We start from the raw sequence: 15424 nt of genomic DNA, 5'->3' as shown, positions 1-15424 counted from the left end.
CTTTCTCTACCATGCTTCTTCCTGCATTTTACTAGCTTATATTCATCTGAAAAACTACCCATCAGCTATGATCAAAGGCAGGGCACTTGTTTCTTTCTTGAGTTGATAGCTCCTTTCTACTCACAAGAAGGGGATCTGTAAGAAAGCAGGAGAGGGACTTTGTACAAGACCATGTAGTGGTAGGACAAGGGGGAATGGCTTTAAACAGAAAGAATGTAGTGTTAGATTAGGAAGTAGAAGCAAATTATTCACTGTGAGGGTTGTGAGACACTGGAACACGTTACCTAGAGAACCTGTGGATACCCCATCCCTGAAAGTGTTCAAGACCAGGCTGGATGGGGCTTTAAGTAATCTTCTAGTGGAAAGTGTCCCTGCCCATGGCAGAGGAGATTGGAACTAGATGATCTTTGAGGTCTCTTCCAACTGAAATCATTCTATGATTTAATGATAAGAAGGAGGCCCTAGTCTCCAGCATTCACAGGCTAGCAGAGTAATGATGATGAGAGCAAAGAAACCACCACGTCTTGCCCACACTCTCCTCTGGAGTGTTCTCAAACTGTCTGAAGATCAGCCATGGTAAGGCCCAGCCAAAGCAAAAAGAACGGTAGTAACACACTGAGGGTACATGTAATCACACCCTTTAATTACTTTGTTCAGCAGTGTCTCCAACTTGAAAACCACAAGTCACTTGAGAGTCTTTTTTGCAAGTAAACAAACAGCATCAACTACTTCCAGTCATAGCCTGGCCTCCTTAGCACTTATGACGAAGCACATTTGGGAGCCAAAGCAAGCAAACATTATGATTCATTTATCCCACAGCTTAGCAGATGGATGAATGAATGCTTTATAACCAAGGCAGAACAGGACCTCCACAGCTTTAAATGAATAGTACCGTTCAAGCCTCATGAGACAGAAACACCTCATTATCCAGAAAGGAATCAAGATGTGCATTTCTATGAAATTTACGTACATGTAAGTGAAGTTCCCGTGGCATGACTCAATAGATGACAAGCCAGTAAAAACAGTGAGAAAGAGAGGACCTTCACTTCTTATCAGGACTGAGGTACTGACTTTTTCAACATGCTACAAAGCAAGGAGTTTGCTGTTTACGCCTGAAGTCATTGTCAGGTTCTGAGACAATTTAGACTAGTGCAAACATTTAAAATGGGTAGAAAAGACACACAACTATTAGAGCCAAACTGCACTTTGCAGTTAAAGATTCAGAAATGGATGAATTTCCCAAGTTCTAACAAGTAAGCTTGGTTCTACATGAGTTTTCAGAAGTTTCCTCATTATTTTTATTAGTGCCTGGTTGAAGAATTTCAGGAAGATAATGACATGTCCTTGTGGAAAACTGACTGGAGTTATATTTCAGCTGCTTTATTAAGCTCTTTACATGTTATATACCAGGTAATGTATAGACTGATAGAGACTATAGCTTCCACATGAGCACACTAAAGCAGAGCATATATACATATACATGTATGTATATAAGTGGTTTCCTTACCAATGACATGAGTTTGTCCACTGAAAGCAGACTAGTTTTATGATATTTCATTTTCTATACAACCTTTTTTTCCAATTTTCTGCTGTAGCCCAGCAGAGCCAGGAAGGAGCAGGCAGGCACTGCCTACCATGGGATTTGAGCTGGCTGAGTGCTGTGGAAAGGGTGGCAGGCCCCAGCTCACCTGCAGTCACACAGCAGAATTCCTCCTGATCCCAGCAGGGCTCTCTGTACTTCAGCCATGCACACACAACAGCTCTTCCTGTTCTTCCTGTAAGAGCTGTGGCACTTCATGACCATGCAGTCTGTGAGCCACAAACATTTTTCCAAGGCACCAGCTAGATATTTTCAGCCTGCCTCTTATGTTGGATTCCACAATATACACCTTTGTGCCTGCCTCCCAGCCTCTCAGAGTATTTTCATTTAGTGTGAACCTGTGCTTGCTCTGCACAGAGAGCTGCCAGCATTAAAGTCATTTCCCAAGAAAGCCCAGCAGCCTCAACTACATGACAAGGTGTCTCTGGGCTTTAGACTGTTTCTTTTTGTAACCTGTTTGATAACCAGAAATTCAGTGATCCACAACCAGTCATTCCTGTATCCATGAATCCATGCAGAATGGATTCATCTCACTTTGTCTTAAAATGGTGGAAAAAGACAGACACCTGAGATACAATTCACCCATTTCTTTTAGTCTTTCTCCACTAAGTGGAGAGGAAACATCAGTGGCTATCTTGGATCAGCTGTAATCCTTTTGGCTGTGTGAAGGCTGGGTGGGAGGTACCCCATCCTAGGCTATCTTTAACAGCTGCAAGGTTGTGAGTGGACAGGGAGTTCTCAGCTCCAAAACGTAAGAACTATTTTTTACTTTTTTTGCCCTGCTGGGCCTCTTGTTTGCAGATTGAGGCAGATTAATCATAAACACTTTATTTAGCTCTTCATACCTAAAACACTATTCCTGGCAATAATATTTCAACATGGTCCTTGTCCTCCTGCATGCATGCCTTCCCTCCCCAGTTACTAGAATAAAAAATGTAACTTTCTTGTCTTGATCAGCCAAGATCACCTCTGTGTGCAGGTCAGCCCTTGTTTTCACTTGTTCCCATATTTATTTAAGGGTTTTATTTGGGAACAAGCAGGTAAAATTATTTGCTGCTCTTCAAATTATGTTTAGGTTTGTTTTAGATGCTACTGGTCAAACATTAGTTATGCTGCCTATTTAGATGGATAGCTGGCATCAAGATCACATATTCTGGACTAAACTAGAAAAGAGTTGTTAACTGAACTCACGTTTCCTGAGAAAAACTTCTGCATGAGAAGCCCCTGTCCTGGATGCTAACTCATGCCAAGACCATGGTACACCAGTCTTTTCCCCTCTATAGATGTGCCTCTGAAGTCATTGCAGATAGACTAGCTCTCTGGAAAATGCTATAAACTCACAGTCCCAGGTACGAGGTGACCTTGTCCTCCTTGCATCTGTAATCTTTCCAAAGAGAAACATTGTGGTGCAGAGCCCTGAATCCTTGACATGAATTGATGTTCCCTAATACTGTACTTCTCTTCAGGTCTGGGAGAGAGCTGCCATCCTCAAAGAGCCATCTTGTATCTCACATCTTTCTTCCCACTCAACTCACACACCAGCATTTTGGTTTGGGTTTTATTTGTTTTCCATTTTTTCACATAACATTTTCAAAATTAAGATAAACCATGTTGCCCTTGTGTGTAATGATGCAAATCAGTGTAAAACATTTACATTATGTAGGTCACTTGTTCAAATCTACCTGTAAAATACTGATGTGTAGCTCGCCTGAAGACATCTATTTATGAGGAAAATGTTCAGAATATTATGATACTAGTAGTCAGAGAAGCAAACATCACTTCATAAAAGAAAAGCCTTTGTTTCTTTACTTTCCATTTGCATTCAAGATGCCACTGAGTATGTAACAGCAATTCTCTAAATATCTAATTTTTATCTTACATTCATATTTTTTTCTCCTTCTCTGGTTTGGAGAAGGATCTGAGGTATTTAACTTTCTTATGGCACCAGTACTCTGTATACCAAAAGTTCTGCTTCTTTTGCAGTACTTAGTGAAATCCAACCCTGCCCCTACAGCCACCTATGTGATCACACTAGTCTTGGAAGATTCAGGTGGAAAGAAAGAGCAAATCACAGTTTGTAAGATTACATTTACTGACAAACCTAATTTGTTCTCTAGGTACAGACTAGCAGTTGTTTGAAAATAATGAGCATTCCTGATGCTCCTAAAACATCTTCAGTATTCCCTCCAACATTGGTCAGTTCATCTATAGCTCTCTTCCTTCAAAGAACCGATATCCAAGTGGACTGACCTCTTCACTTGCATCCACCTTTTTCCCATCTGCCCATAAAATACATGGAGTCCTTATCATCTTTAATATTCTGCACTTGGAAACAGTGAGTCCTGTGGTTTTCTCTGGATGCCCTTGACTCAAACTGCACCAGAGCTCTGATCTCTGTGCCTGTATCTTCACAACAAACATTTAGAATATTTAAAGGGAGGCTTTGGTTTAAATCTCATTACATATGAATGTTCTTGCTAAGAGAGTGAAGATTTCTTAACTCAAGCCACATCCTACTCTTTAAAATCCTTCCAGATATTTATTGGGCTAAACTCAGAGCCAACTAGACGTGGTGGTGGAAAGGAATAAGGTCATGGTCTCTCCCAGATGGATGTGAGCCATTCACTTCTCCAGTGTGTTACAATTTGGTTTTTTGGAGCCAAAGTTTTTCCTGATTTTTTTTCCTATGGAGTTTGAAAATCCTCTAGGTTATTCACATGAACAAAAAGCTTTATGTTTGGTGTCTGTGAGAGGTGACAGTTATGGAGCTGTAGTAATCTAGGCCTTAATGCAGGTTCTCTTCCCTCCTATACAGATGAAGATAATACACATTATACATCATGTAACGATTTCTCAGCTGACGTAAGTGGTATCTCTTTGAAGAGGAAGTAACCAAGTTATTTTACTCATTCTGACCCTCAAAGTACAACATGATCACTGATTATTTATTGCTCCCTTATGATTTATGTCAAGACTAGAATCCAGTTAGGTTAACCTAACCAGCAGTGTTTTGCATCATGAGTAAGCAATTTGCATACTGCAATTAAAAGGACACAATCGGAAGCTACACCAGGCTGGTCACAAAAGGGCTGGAGGCACAGAAGTGTGAGACTATACATTATTACTGGCAATATGTCCAATCACTTCCAGGAATAAAACTTTTTATTAGCCAAATTACTCTCTAAACACTTAAACATCCCTCCAATTCTTTCCTTGGCAAAGATGACAACATGTTACAGCTGCCTATGAATCCCTAGTAACATATTGGTAGATAAAACAGAACTGAATTCTTCTGTGTACAGTTATCTGTTATACAGATGGAGTTATCTCTGGGGGAGGGATATTCTGAGACAGTCTATTTAAGCAAAGAGTAATCCAAATGGTGAACAAAATTAGTTTTTCCATGGAGAAGTTCATAGATATACAGTTGCCATGACAACTGCATTTGGCTCTGGAAAAAGGAAAACAAATGGCTCTTTTAGACTGAAGTAAAATAAATTTATGCTGTTTGCATAGGAAAACTGCTTTTTCACCCTAGTGTCAAATAGTCCTTCTGTAGCAAGCTTCCTTATCTTCCTTTTTTAGATTTTAGGGCATTTATTTTCCTTTTTTAAAAAAAAAGTACATCTATTGGAATTACAAAATGTGAGAGCACCTCCCTTTCCCTACCCTACCCTTCCCATATCCAGAGCATGGTTTTGCGTTCCAAAATTCTACAGATTTCACCCTAGATGCAGAACAATAGAACCAGATTTCCTGCATCTAAGCAGCATAAAAATGCAAACTTATATTCTTAACTTCATCAGATCATAGAACACTTGGAGAAGTGGAAAAGAGCTGTTATTATCAGTCTGTTGGGAATGTGCTATGTCAGGTTGGAAATGCTCTCTGTGTCTGACATGAAAGACAGCCAGGGTGATTTTTTGTTCCATTGGCAGTTGGAGAACCAAGTGGATTTTAAACCTTTGGTATTATATATCCTTTATCAGCTCTCCGCTTCCAGTACTTGCGCATGTATATCCCTCCCACGATCACACAGGCCAGTGCAACAGGAATAATTGCAATGTACCAGGACAGACCAACAGCTGGAAAAGTAAACAAAATAAATATTAGAAAAACAGAAAAAACCCCAACAAACTCCCAGGAGCGTAGTTCTCTAAGCTCAAGTGGGAAGAGGAGAAATCACAATAAAAAGGATGTCTGCAAGTTAACCTTCCAGCAGGGCTTATCGCCTTTGAAAGGAATAGGTCTGTTGATTGAGCACTCTGGGAAATGTGTTCATGAAGATGGGAGGAAGGATTGGAAAACAACAGAGGGTGAGATTTTAAGGTTCAGTCTTTTGCAGACACCCAGCTTTCTGAACACCTGATCAGAGCAGCTGTGTCCTTTTTATCTTGGTTTCTTAAAAGCAGAGACATTCCTAGCCGGAAATCCAAGCACCATGTGGCGCAGGAGTACTTAACATTTAGTCCACCCACATGTTGTGTGAATAACTTTCTCCTACAGAGCAGTTTATAAATTAGCAGTGATTGGCCCAAGACTCAGAACTTCTTCACAAATCTGGCTGATTTCCAACACCAGTGTCTATCCAGACCATTTTGGATTATTCCAATATATATTGCCTCCTCTGTCGTTATACCTATGTAGCTCATGGAAGAGAAGAGCAGCACATGGTCCAGCAAACTGAATACAAATCCCTCATCATAGGGTGCTGGAGTGAGTCATAACGGATAATGAAGCTGAAAGTGTTCATGTGACTTTCTAAGAGAGCGTGAGCAAACTTTGGCGATTCACCAACGTCATGCAAAGAAACAATTAGCATTGCTTCACATTGTTTATGCAGCTGGTTCTTGGCCAATGGTTTATCACACTGCAACATTAATTGCACTGAGTTTAGATATCTCTTCCCATCACTAGGAGTCAAAATAACAACACCCATCATAATTTACACTTCTTGTTATTTTGGCAGAAGTCTGTGCATGAGGAAAAGGAACACTCTAATCATTTATTCTGTTATTGTCCTTTTATTCCCTGCTTGTTGAGGAACTGGAGGAGATTTGGCCCTGCTGCAAAGAGAGTGTGCCAGTAGTCTCACTGGAACAATTATTGCACAAAGTGTATCTAAATTGAAGTCTCATCCAACAAACAGATATACCAGCACAGATGGATCCTTATCCCTTCATAAAATGTCAGTAAATGACCTGCTGTAGTAGGTGTATTTTGTGAATAGGCTATATCAAAGACTAAAGGTGAAAGAGGCAACTGGATTTTCCCCAGGAAATAACTCATCCCAACACTAGCTCTGACAGTATAAACAGATCAGATGATAATTTAGCATTAGAATAATAATAAAAATTGTCAAAAATAAGCAGTCAAAATAACTACCTTCCTGCTTGACCCTTGTTGGCAGTACTTGGTATCCATATCTGTTCTCAGCCAGACAGGTAAAGTCTGTGTAAAAGTCCACTTCTTCAACAGAATCAAAAATCAATGGTACTTCAATGAAGTTTTCACCATTTTCTACAATTTCTCTGGAAGAATAAGAAAGATTTAAAGTTAAATATTTTAATAAGATGGTTTTCCTCTATTTGATATGTCCCTTCTAACAGCACATCACAAGAAAATGCATTGGATATTGGCTCATTTCTGAACCAGCCCCTCAGCATTCATGGACACCTGTTGTCTTCAGTAACCCAGTGGTGCTATTTGTGTCTCCGTGGGCAGTACCTATCCTGCACTTTTTGGAGTCCAGAGGAAAAAAAAAATCTGGATTTGTCTTGCAAAAACAAAGAAAAGGGAGGGGAAAAAAGGTAAGTAGAATTCTGTGTATCTTTGAGCTCACTTCACAGCATTGTGCAAGGACCTAATTCCTTCTCTCTGACCACCTGAGGTTAATTCTTATGACCAGCTGGAAGAGGACATATGGAGAACATAACCCTGCAAATACTCTCTGAGAAAACTGAACCACCATTCCTGTCTATCACGTGCTCAAAGCCAATTGCTCAATACAAGAAACTGTCCAAGAGGTTTCCAGCTTATTTCAACATGATTATTTCAGGAGTCCCACTATTTTCAAGTGATTTTCTAGCTGGAGTCAAATATTGTCCGTTGATATCTTTTAGTCATTACCAGAGCAGTTGTCCAGCTGCTCCTAAATGGTCAGATCACGAGCCTGCATTGCACAGAAGCAATGGAATTCCCTGGCGCTCCTCTCAGGAGCTCTTTGCCAGAGATTTCTGCAGGGAATTTGTTTTCCCAGTGGCATTTGAGCTGTTTTGTCATGCTGCCATAATGAGGGCTTCCAGCAGAACTGGGGTGTCTCACACACTGTGGGTCCTGCAGGAACCTCAGCTGTCACTGTCACTGTCCTTGTGCAATTGCATGATAATATATAACAGTAATAATGATAGTGATAGGCATAACAAAAATAAATTTTAAAGTCCAAGTAAGAAAGTACTGCTCTATTCTAAAGCCTGCAGAGATTATAGCTGCAGCACATTTTGTGGTTCCTGTCCACAGGTCCAATGCATTTTCACTTATCCAGATGAACAAGATTATAAATTAGTTTTCTCAGTCATGCTGTGGGGAATGGGAAAACACCTAAAGGCTGGGACATACAGCTGAGTTACTATGTTGCCTCTGGCTGCACCATGGCCAGGCTGTTATCTGGCACTGGTGGCCACAAATTGCCAAAACCATCTCACATCCATAACTGTAAGAAACTAGTGGGAAAAGCCTTGAGGCACGCAGCTATGAGGCAGCTAGGGAAGCCTGGCAGCATGCAGCTATGAGGCAGCTGAAAGAAGGCTCCTCAAAACAGGGAGACACAATGAATCAGGGCAAGAGGATGTGGAACATCCTGTTTCTCCCTCCCACCAGCATCCCCTTCAGTGCTACTCTGGCATCAATTCTAGCACTCAGCGGGTGTCTGTGAGAGTCAGTTTAACTCACTAATGTGGAAAAGAACAAGCTTAGAAGGAAAAACAATGTTATTTAAAAAAAAAACAAAAACAAAAACCAACAAACCACTAGATAATTTTCTGTTGTCTTAGTGTATTCAGAGAACCTCATGAATGTCAGGGACAGAATGTAGCCACTTTGCTGGCATGGGGTAAGGAGAGAGATAAGAGAAGCAGTGGGAAAAATCAAGTCTCCTTGCTTTCCACTGCATTCAGCTCTTACATTAGCTCAGTTGTTCATGAAAACGTGCTTAAAGTTTAAGTCTCAAATCTGGCTCATTTGCAAAATACCATGTAACGAAAAACAGAGATAAAGAATTTATTTGACTGACTAGGTTGGGCTTGGGTTTTTTTTGCTTGTCTGCCCTTTCTTTTTCTCAGCTCTCACCTTCACTTCAGATCTGTCCATTTCCCATTTCATTACCTGGCACTCAGCTGCACCAAGAGCCCCTGCAGCACTGCAGGTTGAAACAATAAGCACAAGGAAGCACTTTCAGCCAGACTTACTGTCGTTCTCCCTCTGTAACTCTGCTTTGTTTATAAACCACGTCAACTCTGGTGTCATTTGCCAGCCATTCCACATCAGTTTGGAAATGGCTGCTCAGCCCAACAAACACTTTGCACGGGAGAGTCATCTTGGAGCCTGTCAAAAAAAGGAAGATTGAAAAACAATTTGGATACATATGAAGAACTACTCTTCCTTTTGGTGAAAACCAACAACTCCAGTGAGAGACCCCACAAACATCAAGAACCACTTCTTTCATAACTGAAGTTAATCTCCAAACTGCTTTTGATCCCCTACTCCTTGGCAGCAAGACCCCTCGGTTTGGCAGTACTTCCCTGCTGCTAACCAAATAATTTCCCTATTGCAACAGTTAGCAACTCTTGCACTAAACACATTCCCTAGAGGCAAAGCTGTGTCCCTGTGGCCTTGCCCTTTCTGACGTACTGCAGTCCAAAGGGCACTGTGTGATTTACCCCTCTGGAGCAACTGCATTAACCAGCAGCACAGCTTCACACAGAGATGCTGTGGGTGAGGACATTCAGCTCAAGGTGGGACCTCCACGGATAAAGTGATTTTGCAAAAATTCTGAAACTTTGCTATAATTACTGTAACACTGGGATAAGGAGACTCCAGACTGGTGTCTATATGATATAGAAAACACAGGGCTCAATAATGGAAATAATGTTATTATTATACCTGTGCAGGTAGTGATAAAAGGAACATAAAACACCACACAGAGGCAGATAGAAAAAAAAAAAAAAAAAAAAAAAAACAACTCTTTGGCCTACACTGATGGAGAGAAAAGTGGCAGAGAAAACTAACAACATCATAGGACGTAGCTGTGTGTATAGTACCCAGATTAAAATGTCTAGTGTAAAATGTAACTGGCATTTTCTGAGAAGAAGGAATACAACAGAAATTTGTTGCCATCATATAATCTTCAAAGAAAAATTGAGATCCTATCAAGGTACTTGCTAACTAACAACTGTCTAGTTCAAACAGCAAAAAGGAATGAAAAAAGTCTCCTCTCAAAAGAGCTAGATGGCTTGTTCAAAGCTACACGACAACCTAAACCAATTTCAGGAAATACGAAAAAGAAAAGTTCTTAGTGAAGTGAGAACTCTGGACAGCTGAGCTAATGGTGCAAATATGCTTTTATTGCATGGTAACGGGCTAAAATTGACAGCAGTTCTGCAGCTTCTCTTACCTGGAAGATAGCATCTGATTGTAGACATTAAAAAGCAAAAAAATACTCTAGCACTGACCCTCAACTAATATAATTGAGATAAAAAAACCTGTAAAAATTTAAGCCAAAAAATTACACCGTAACAGGACCTGCTCTAATTTTTCTCTAACTAAATGTTTCCAAAAATAATGTTGGGCCTTACCAAGAGCAGCTGATATTGTCTTTTGCGCTGGATACACAATTATCGGGGTAGTTCTCTTCTCTTGTTCTTGGCAGAGAAAGAGAACAGAGTCAGTGCTAAGGCAAGAGAAAATGTGAGCATGGCCCCAGAACTAGAAACATGCCACTTCACCCAACATCCATCGTCTCCCAGGAAAGGATTTGATTGCTAAAGCCCCTGGCAAGCAGATATTCCCGTTCCGAGACGAGCCCCGCGGCTGCGGGGACGGGCAGGGCGCCGCTCCCATCCCGATCCTCAGGGACGCACACGAGGAATTCGCGGCACGGCCGCCCTCTGCCGGCCGCTCTGCGCAGCAGCGCCCCGGCCCCCCGGGGCCCCCTCTGCGAAACAGCGGCTTGTCTCCGCCCTGAGCCGCCGCGAAATGCTTTATCTCCGAACCCCTCTGAAGCCCTTGGCAGTGACACACCCCCTCCTGCCCCCGAGGCATAAATTATTCGGGTTAACAAACACAGGTACTTGCAGGAGGGACCCCCACCCTGCCAGGGGTGCTGTGGGAGCCCCATCAGGGCCAGGACAAGCACTCACAGTGTCACCCTTCCCTTGGCACGGCTGAGAGGCTGAGCACGAGCTCCTCTCAAGAGTTTTGTCAGCAAAGAAGAGGATTTCTTATGTGCTGTAACATTTTAATATTTCAGTCATTGAATCACAGAACCACAGAATGGTTTAGGTTGGAAGGAACCTTTAAGACCACCTAGTTCTGATCCTCCTGCCATGGGCAGGGACACCTTCCACTAGACCAGGTTGCTCAAATCCCCATCCAGCCTAGCCTTGAATGCTTCCAGGGATGGGGGGGCATCCACAACTTCTCTGGGGAACCTGTGCAAGTGCCTCACTACTCTCACAGGAGAAAACTTCCTCCTAATAGCTAATCTCAACCTGCCCTCTTTCAGCTTGAAGCCATTCTCCCTTGTCCTGTCACTTCATGCTCTTGTAAGAAGTCCCTCTCCATTTTTCTTGTAAGCCCCCTTCAGGTACTGGTATGCCACAGTTCGGTCACACTGAAGCCTTCTCTTCTCCAGGCTGAACAAACACAATTGTCTCAGCCTTTCCTTGTACGAGAGGTGTTCCATCCCTCTGATCATCTGATACTATATTTACCAACAGTCTCCAGTTGAATTGTCCTGGTGATTTCGTATGCCACACCTTCAAATGGAAATGACATCTTGCAGGTGTAATACCCAGCGTCTGTTGGTAGCACAGATGTCATGATCAGAGAAGCCGAACCTTTCAGAATGACAAATCTTTCGTTGTCATCTTCCAAAGGCAGAGCATCCTGGAGAAAGGACAGAAACTGGTGTTATGACTCAGATAGCTATGGTTACACCCTGTGTAACTCCCAGACAGATTATCCCTGTCTCTCTCTTACTAGAAGTTCACTTATCACTGGGAAATCTGAGCAGTTCTGCTTTCCCACCAAAGCACAAGTTCTCTGAATGTGTATCCATCTCTAAAATGCCTCATGGCACTATATGAAGTGTGAAGAATTGCTATTTTAATCTATATATAATGTGTGTGCATAGCTCTTCAATAAAGTGCATATTTTAAGATGGAAAACATATAACAAGCTCTTCCCTGAGTCATCTGAAGAGCAATCACCCAAGATTTCAGCACCCATGGAGGTTTTCAAAATGTTATCACTTTCCATACATGACCTCAAAAGAGTAATATTCTAAGATGTTGTTTGAAGAAAAATACTTGTGATCATGTAGGATTTCACGTAACTGTTACTTATCCTATAGATCTCATAAACTGTTAGAAAATCCTGCTCTGTATCCCTAAGGCTCTTCTCATACACGGTTTGGAGCCCTGCTAGGAGAAATTATGTTCCTTCCTCATGAAGGCAGGGTAGCTCTTTCTTACATTTGTAACAAAAACCACTTACATTGAGGGGAGCAGCCTTTTGCTTAGATAAGGTGGGTTATGCTCCCACTTCTGAAGGGAGTCCTGAGCAGCAACATTTTGCTGGTATGGTACAGATCACAGCCTAGGCACAGCCTGTATATTGCATCCTGTGGGAAGGCTACAGCTGCACAAGGCAGAGTGTGTGATCATAGGGGACTGTAAATAAAAGCTACACTGAGGTGTTTTGGAAATGTAAGAAGAATCCCCTGCTCTCCAGTGTGACACTGAACAGCTGAGGATGTTGTATTTGATCTTAGAGGCAAAACCAGGCTTGCCTACTTGAAAAGCAGCAAACTGGCCAGTTAGGCAAGAGAACACTCCAAGCATTGTGCAATTCATCCAGTATTTCCAAATGCTGTATTCCAGTTGATTAATGAAAGCTACCTCACCTGAACATGGAGGAAGCATCCCTGGGAGGTCCTACTTTATGGGATTCACTAGAAGTGCCATAAAAAGAAGCACAGAGCCAAAGAGAAGAAGACTGTTATCAGGCGGCAAACCCTGGAGTTGGGTAAGTAATTTAACCTTAAAAACAGTTGCACAGCCTGTGAGAGCAGAAAACATGTGGAACACTTCACCCCATGCTGAGTGTACCCCAGAGAACTTTTCTTAAAATGCAAACATCTGCCCCAAAATTCCCAGTGTATTACACTGTGCTCATGACTAAGAACATGATGTTCAGGAGAAATGTGAAGTGGAGATTTATGTGCCAAGTTGGGATGAGGCTATGCACAAAGAGGAAGTGAAAGTTCTACCTTGTACCACTTGAGCTCCAGGCTTGTCCTATTGGGTGTAAAATCCCACAGGTCAGGACAAACGATTTTTCCAGAGGTGAAAGTGAAGAGGACCTGGGGATAGGCAATCTCCTGAGCAGCTGTTTTCTCCACAACTGTGAGGTGGATGGAGACCTCGGCGCAGTAGGAGGAGTTCCTGCAGACAGAGCAGGGAGAGGTGAGCCCCCAAGAGTGATGAGGGGAACTCGAATGACACCCTTCGTTTCCTCCTGGCTCCATTTCCCTCTTTAACATAGACCAAGACTGAGATCATACCAGGAGGGATGCTGGAAAATCACTGGTACTGTTCTTTTGGCACAATCTAAACATGTTGCTGACACATCTGCCTCAGACCTTTAGGCTTTTCTTTTCTTTTTAGTACAAGTTTCCTGTGCACCTTTAGGCTGCAGCATGATTTTAACTTTGTGGGGAGGGGGAACATGTTCACCTGAACAATAGCAGGTGTGTCATGAACCTTCCATCATTTCCTTGGAAGAGGTTTTGACTGTGAAAATGCTAATAATGAAATAAAAAGCTTAAAGCATGTATTAAAATACATCTGCAGTTACTGTTGCACAACCATAGACACTTGTGTGAGTACGTATCATTTTGTGTAGCAAAGAAGGCATTCTGGCTTTGAAAGGTTTGCAATATTCAACATTTTTTTCTGGCCCCAAGTGACAATTCCACTCCCAATGAAGACTGAACCAGGAGAGATAGGTGCTTAAATTATATCCTTTACAACCTCTGGAAGCCTGTTTTGGAGATGCCTCTACTCAGGGCAGTGCCTGATCCTTGAAGGGGACAGCAAAGCCAGGGGAGCCGGGCTGCTACCTCCAGGACAGCAGCTGTGGGCTGCAAGCAGACAGACTGAGACTACTGCCAGGGCACTGTGGCCATCTGTCACATACAGGCCAGATGCCCAAATCCAAAATATTTGCTCCACAGAACACAGAAGCAGAGATCTGTGATAGTTTACCACTACCTTCATTTTACACAGCTGATAAAAAAATCTGCTGGCTTCCCTGTGGGATAATTTGCAGAGGAAATGCAATTTGCTTGCACTTTATTAATCCTATAATAACGCTAGCAATGAAATTACCTACTTGGCTCTTGCATGTCTTTTCCAAATATGCTTCCCAGCATTTTACTAGATCTCTCAGTAACACTGCCATAGTGTTATATATTGACAAAGTGAGGCAGAATAGTCTGAAAAGAGGATTAAAAAACACTCTTGAACATCCCAGGCAACTACTCTGCTCTAGAACAGTATTTGGAACCTTTTGTTGTTTGGGCCTCACTGTCAGTGTCTTCTCTTCTGCTCCACAACTGAAATTGCTGCTAAGACATGTGGGGAAAGGCCAACCTGATACACTGAGCATGATTTCTCAACTTGTCCACCTCTTCTACTGCTGACATGCATCACTAACAAGGTGTGCCTTGCAAGCAAGGAGACCGTGCTCTCCACAAGCAGCTTCAGGGATGTGGAGATACGTTCTCCAGAGCAAGGTGCCAGAGGTACTGAGAGGCTGCCTGGCTGCAGGAGATGGCAAGGGACAGGGACCTGGAATATCTTCTGAAGTTCAGGCTCTAAGGGTGATGGGAGTTTTTGCCTTCCTCAGTCCTCTACAAATGCAGACCCTGGGACCTCTTTTGACGTGGTACAGTGGGCTGTCAGATTGTAAACACTCAGAAAAAAAATGACCAGTAGGGCTGAAAAGAGCCATGGCTGAAGTCTCAACTCATTGCAACACCACAAATCTGGTACCAGTCTAGTAAATATACACTGGGTCTCATGAAAAGTCTTATTGACAATACCAAGTCAATCAAATTCTGGTTTAAAACATGACGCAGAAGAAAAGTGAAGACCGGGGATAGGAAGAGGGAAGAGGAAAGCCACTGCAGAGCCACAATGCCGTATATATGTTTCATAAGGCAGTCTGAGGTGCAAGAAGGGTATTTGCGCTCAGCAACACCCCCTGCCTGCAGCGTGCCTCACTTGCTATAGCACTGACTGGCTCAGAGGTAACCAGAACAAACTCTCCATACACTATTCTCCTATGAGATTGTAGCCAAAATGGCAACCATGTGTCAAAATTTATCCAGATTTCAGTAGAGGTAGCTACAGGAAACATACAGCGCACTCTAAGGGTCCTGACTTCCCACATTCTTTCTCTCTAACAAGGTCAGCAAGGAAATTATGTTATCCAGAAATGCTCTGAATATAACTGGAGTTTAAAATCAAGGTAATGCATTTA

General features: G+C 42.3%; 1 protein-coding gene and 1 long non-coding RNA gene across 3 annotated transcripts in view; one reads left to right on the top strand and one right to left on the bottom strand.

Moving 5' to 3' along the window:
• LOC109143951 overlaps positions 1 to 15424 on the top strand; it is a 36739-nt gene that overhangs the window by 16218 nt on the left and 5097 nt on the right. Inside the window, exons 2-3 of the long non-coding RNA XR_002044401.2 lie at positions 7210 to 7410; positions 12760 to 12904. This is a non-coding gene — a long non-coding RNA (uncharacterized LOC109143951). The remainder of the gene's footprint in view (positions 1 to 7209; positions 7411 to 12759; positions 12905 to 15424) is intronic.
• Positions 4525 to 15424, bottom strand: part of IL1R2 (interleukin 1 receptor type 2) — a 29234-nt gene continuing 18334 nt past the window's right edge. For both annotated transcript variants that reach the window (XM_019282943.2, XM_010394252.4), the window contains exons 4-9: positions 13149 to 13323; positions 11590 to 11764; positions 10453 to 10518; positions 9067 to 9202; positions 6986 to 7131; positions 4525 to 5685 (exon numbers count right to left, since the gene is read on the bottom strand). In XM_019282943.2, the coding sequence (XP_019138488.1) occupies positions 5558 to 5685; positions 6986 to 7131; positions 9067 to 9202; positions 10453 to 10518; positions 11590 to 11764; positions 13149 to 13323 (826 nt within the window). In that variant the 3' untranslated portion in view covers positions 4525 to 5557. The remainder of the gene's footprint in view (positions 5686 to 6985; positions 7132 to 9066; positions 9203 to 10452; positions 10519 to 11589; positions 11765 to 13148; positions 13324 to 15424) is intronic.

This window comes from Corvus cornix, chromosome 1 (genome assembly GCF_000738735.6).
Source record: "Corvus cornix cornix isolate S_Up_H32 chromosome 1, ASM73873v5, whole genome shotgun sequence".
In the NCBI taxonomy this organism is placed as follows: Eukaryota; Metazoa; Chordata; class Aves; order Passeriformes; family Corvidae; genus Corvus; species Corvus cornix.
Note: the sequence above shows the minus strand (reverse complement) of the source record. Positions and strands in the feature narration are given on the sequence as shown.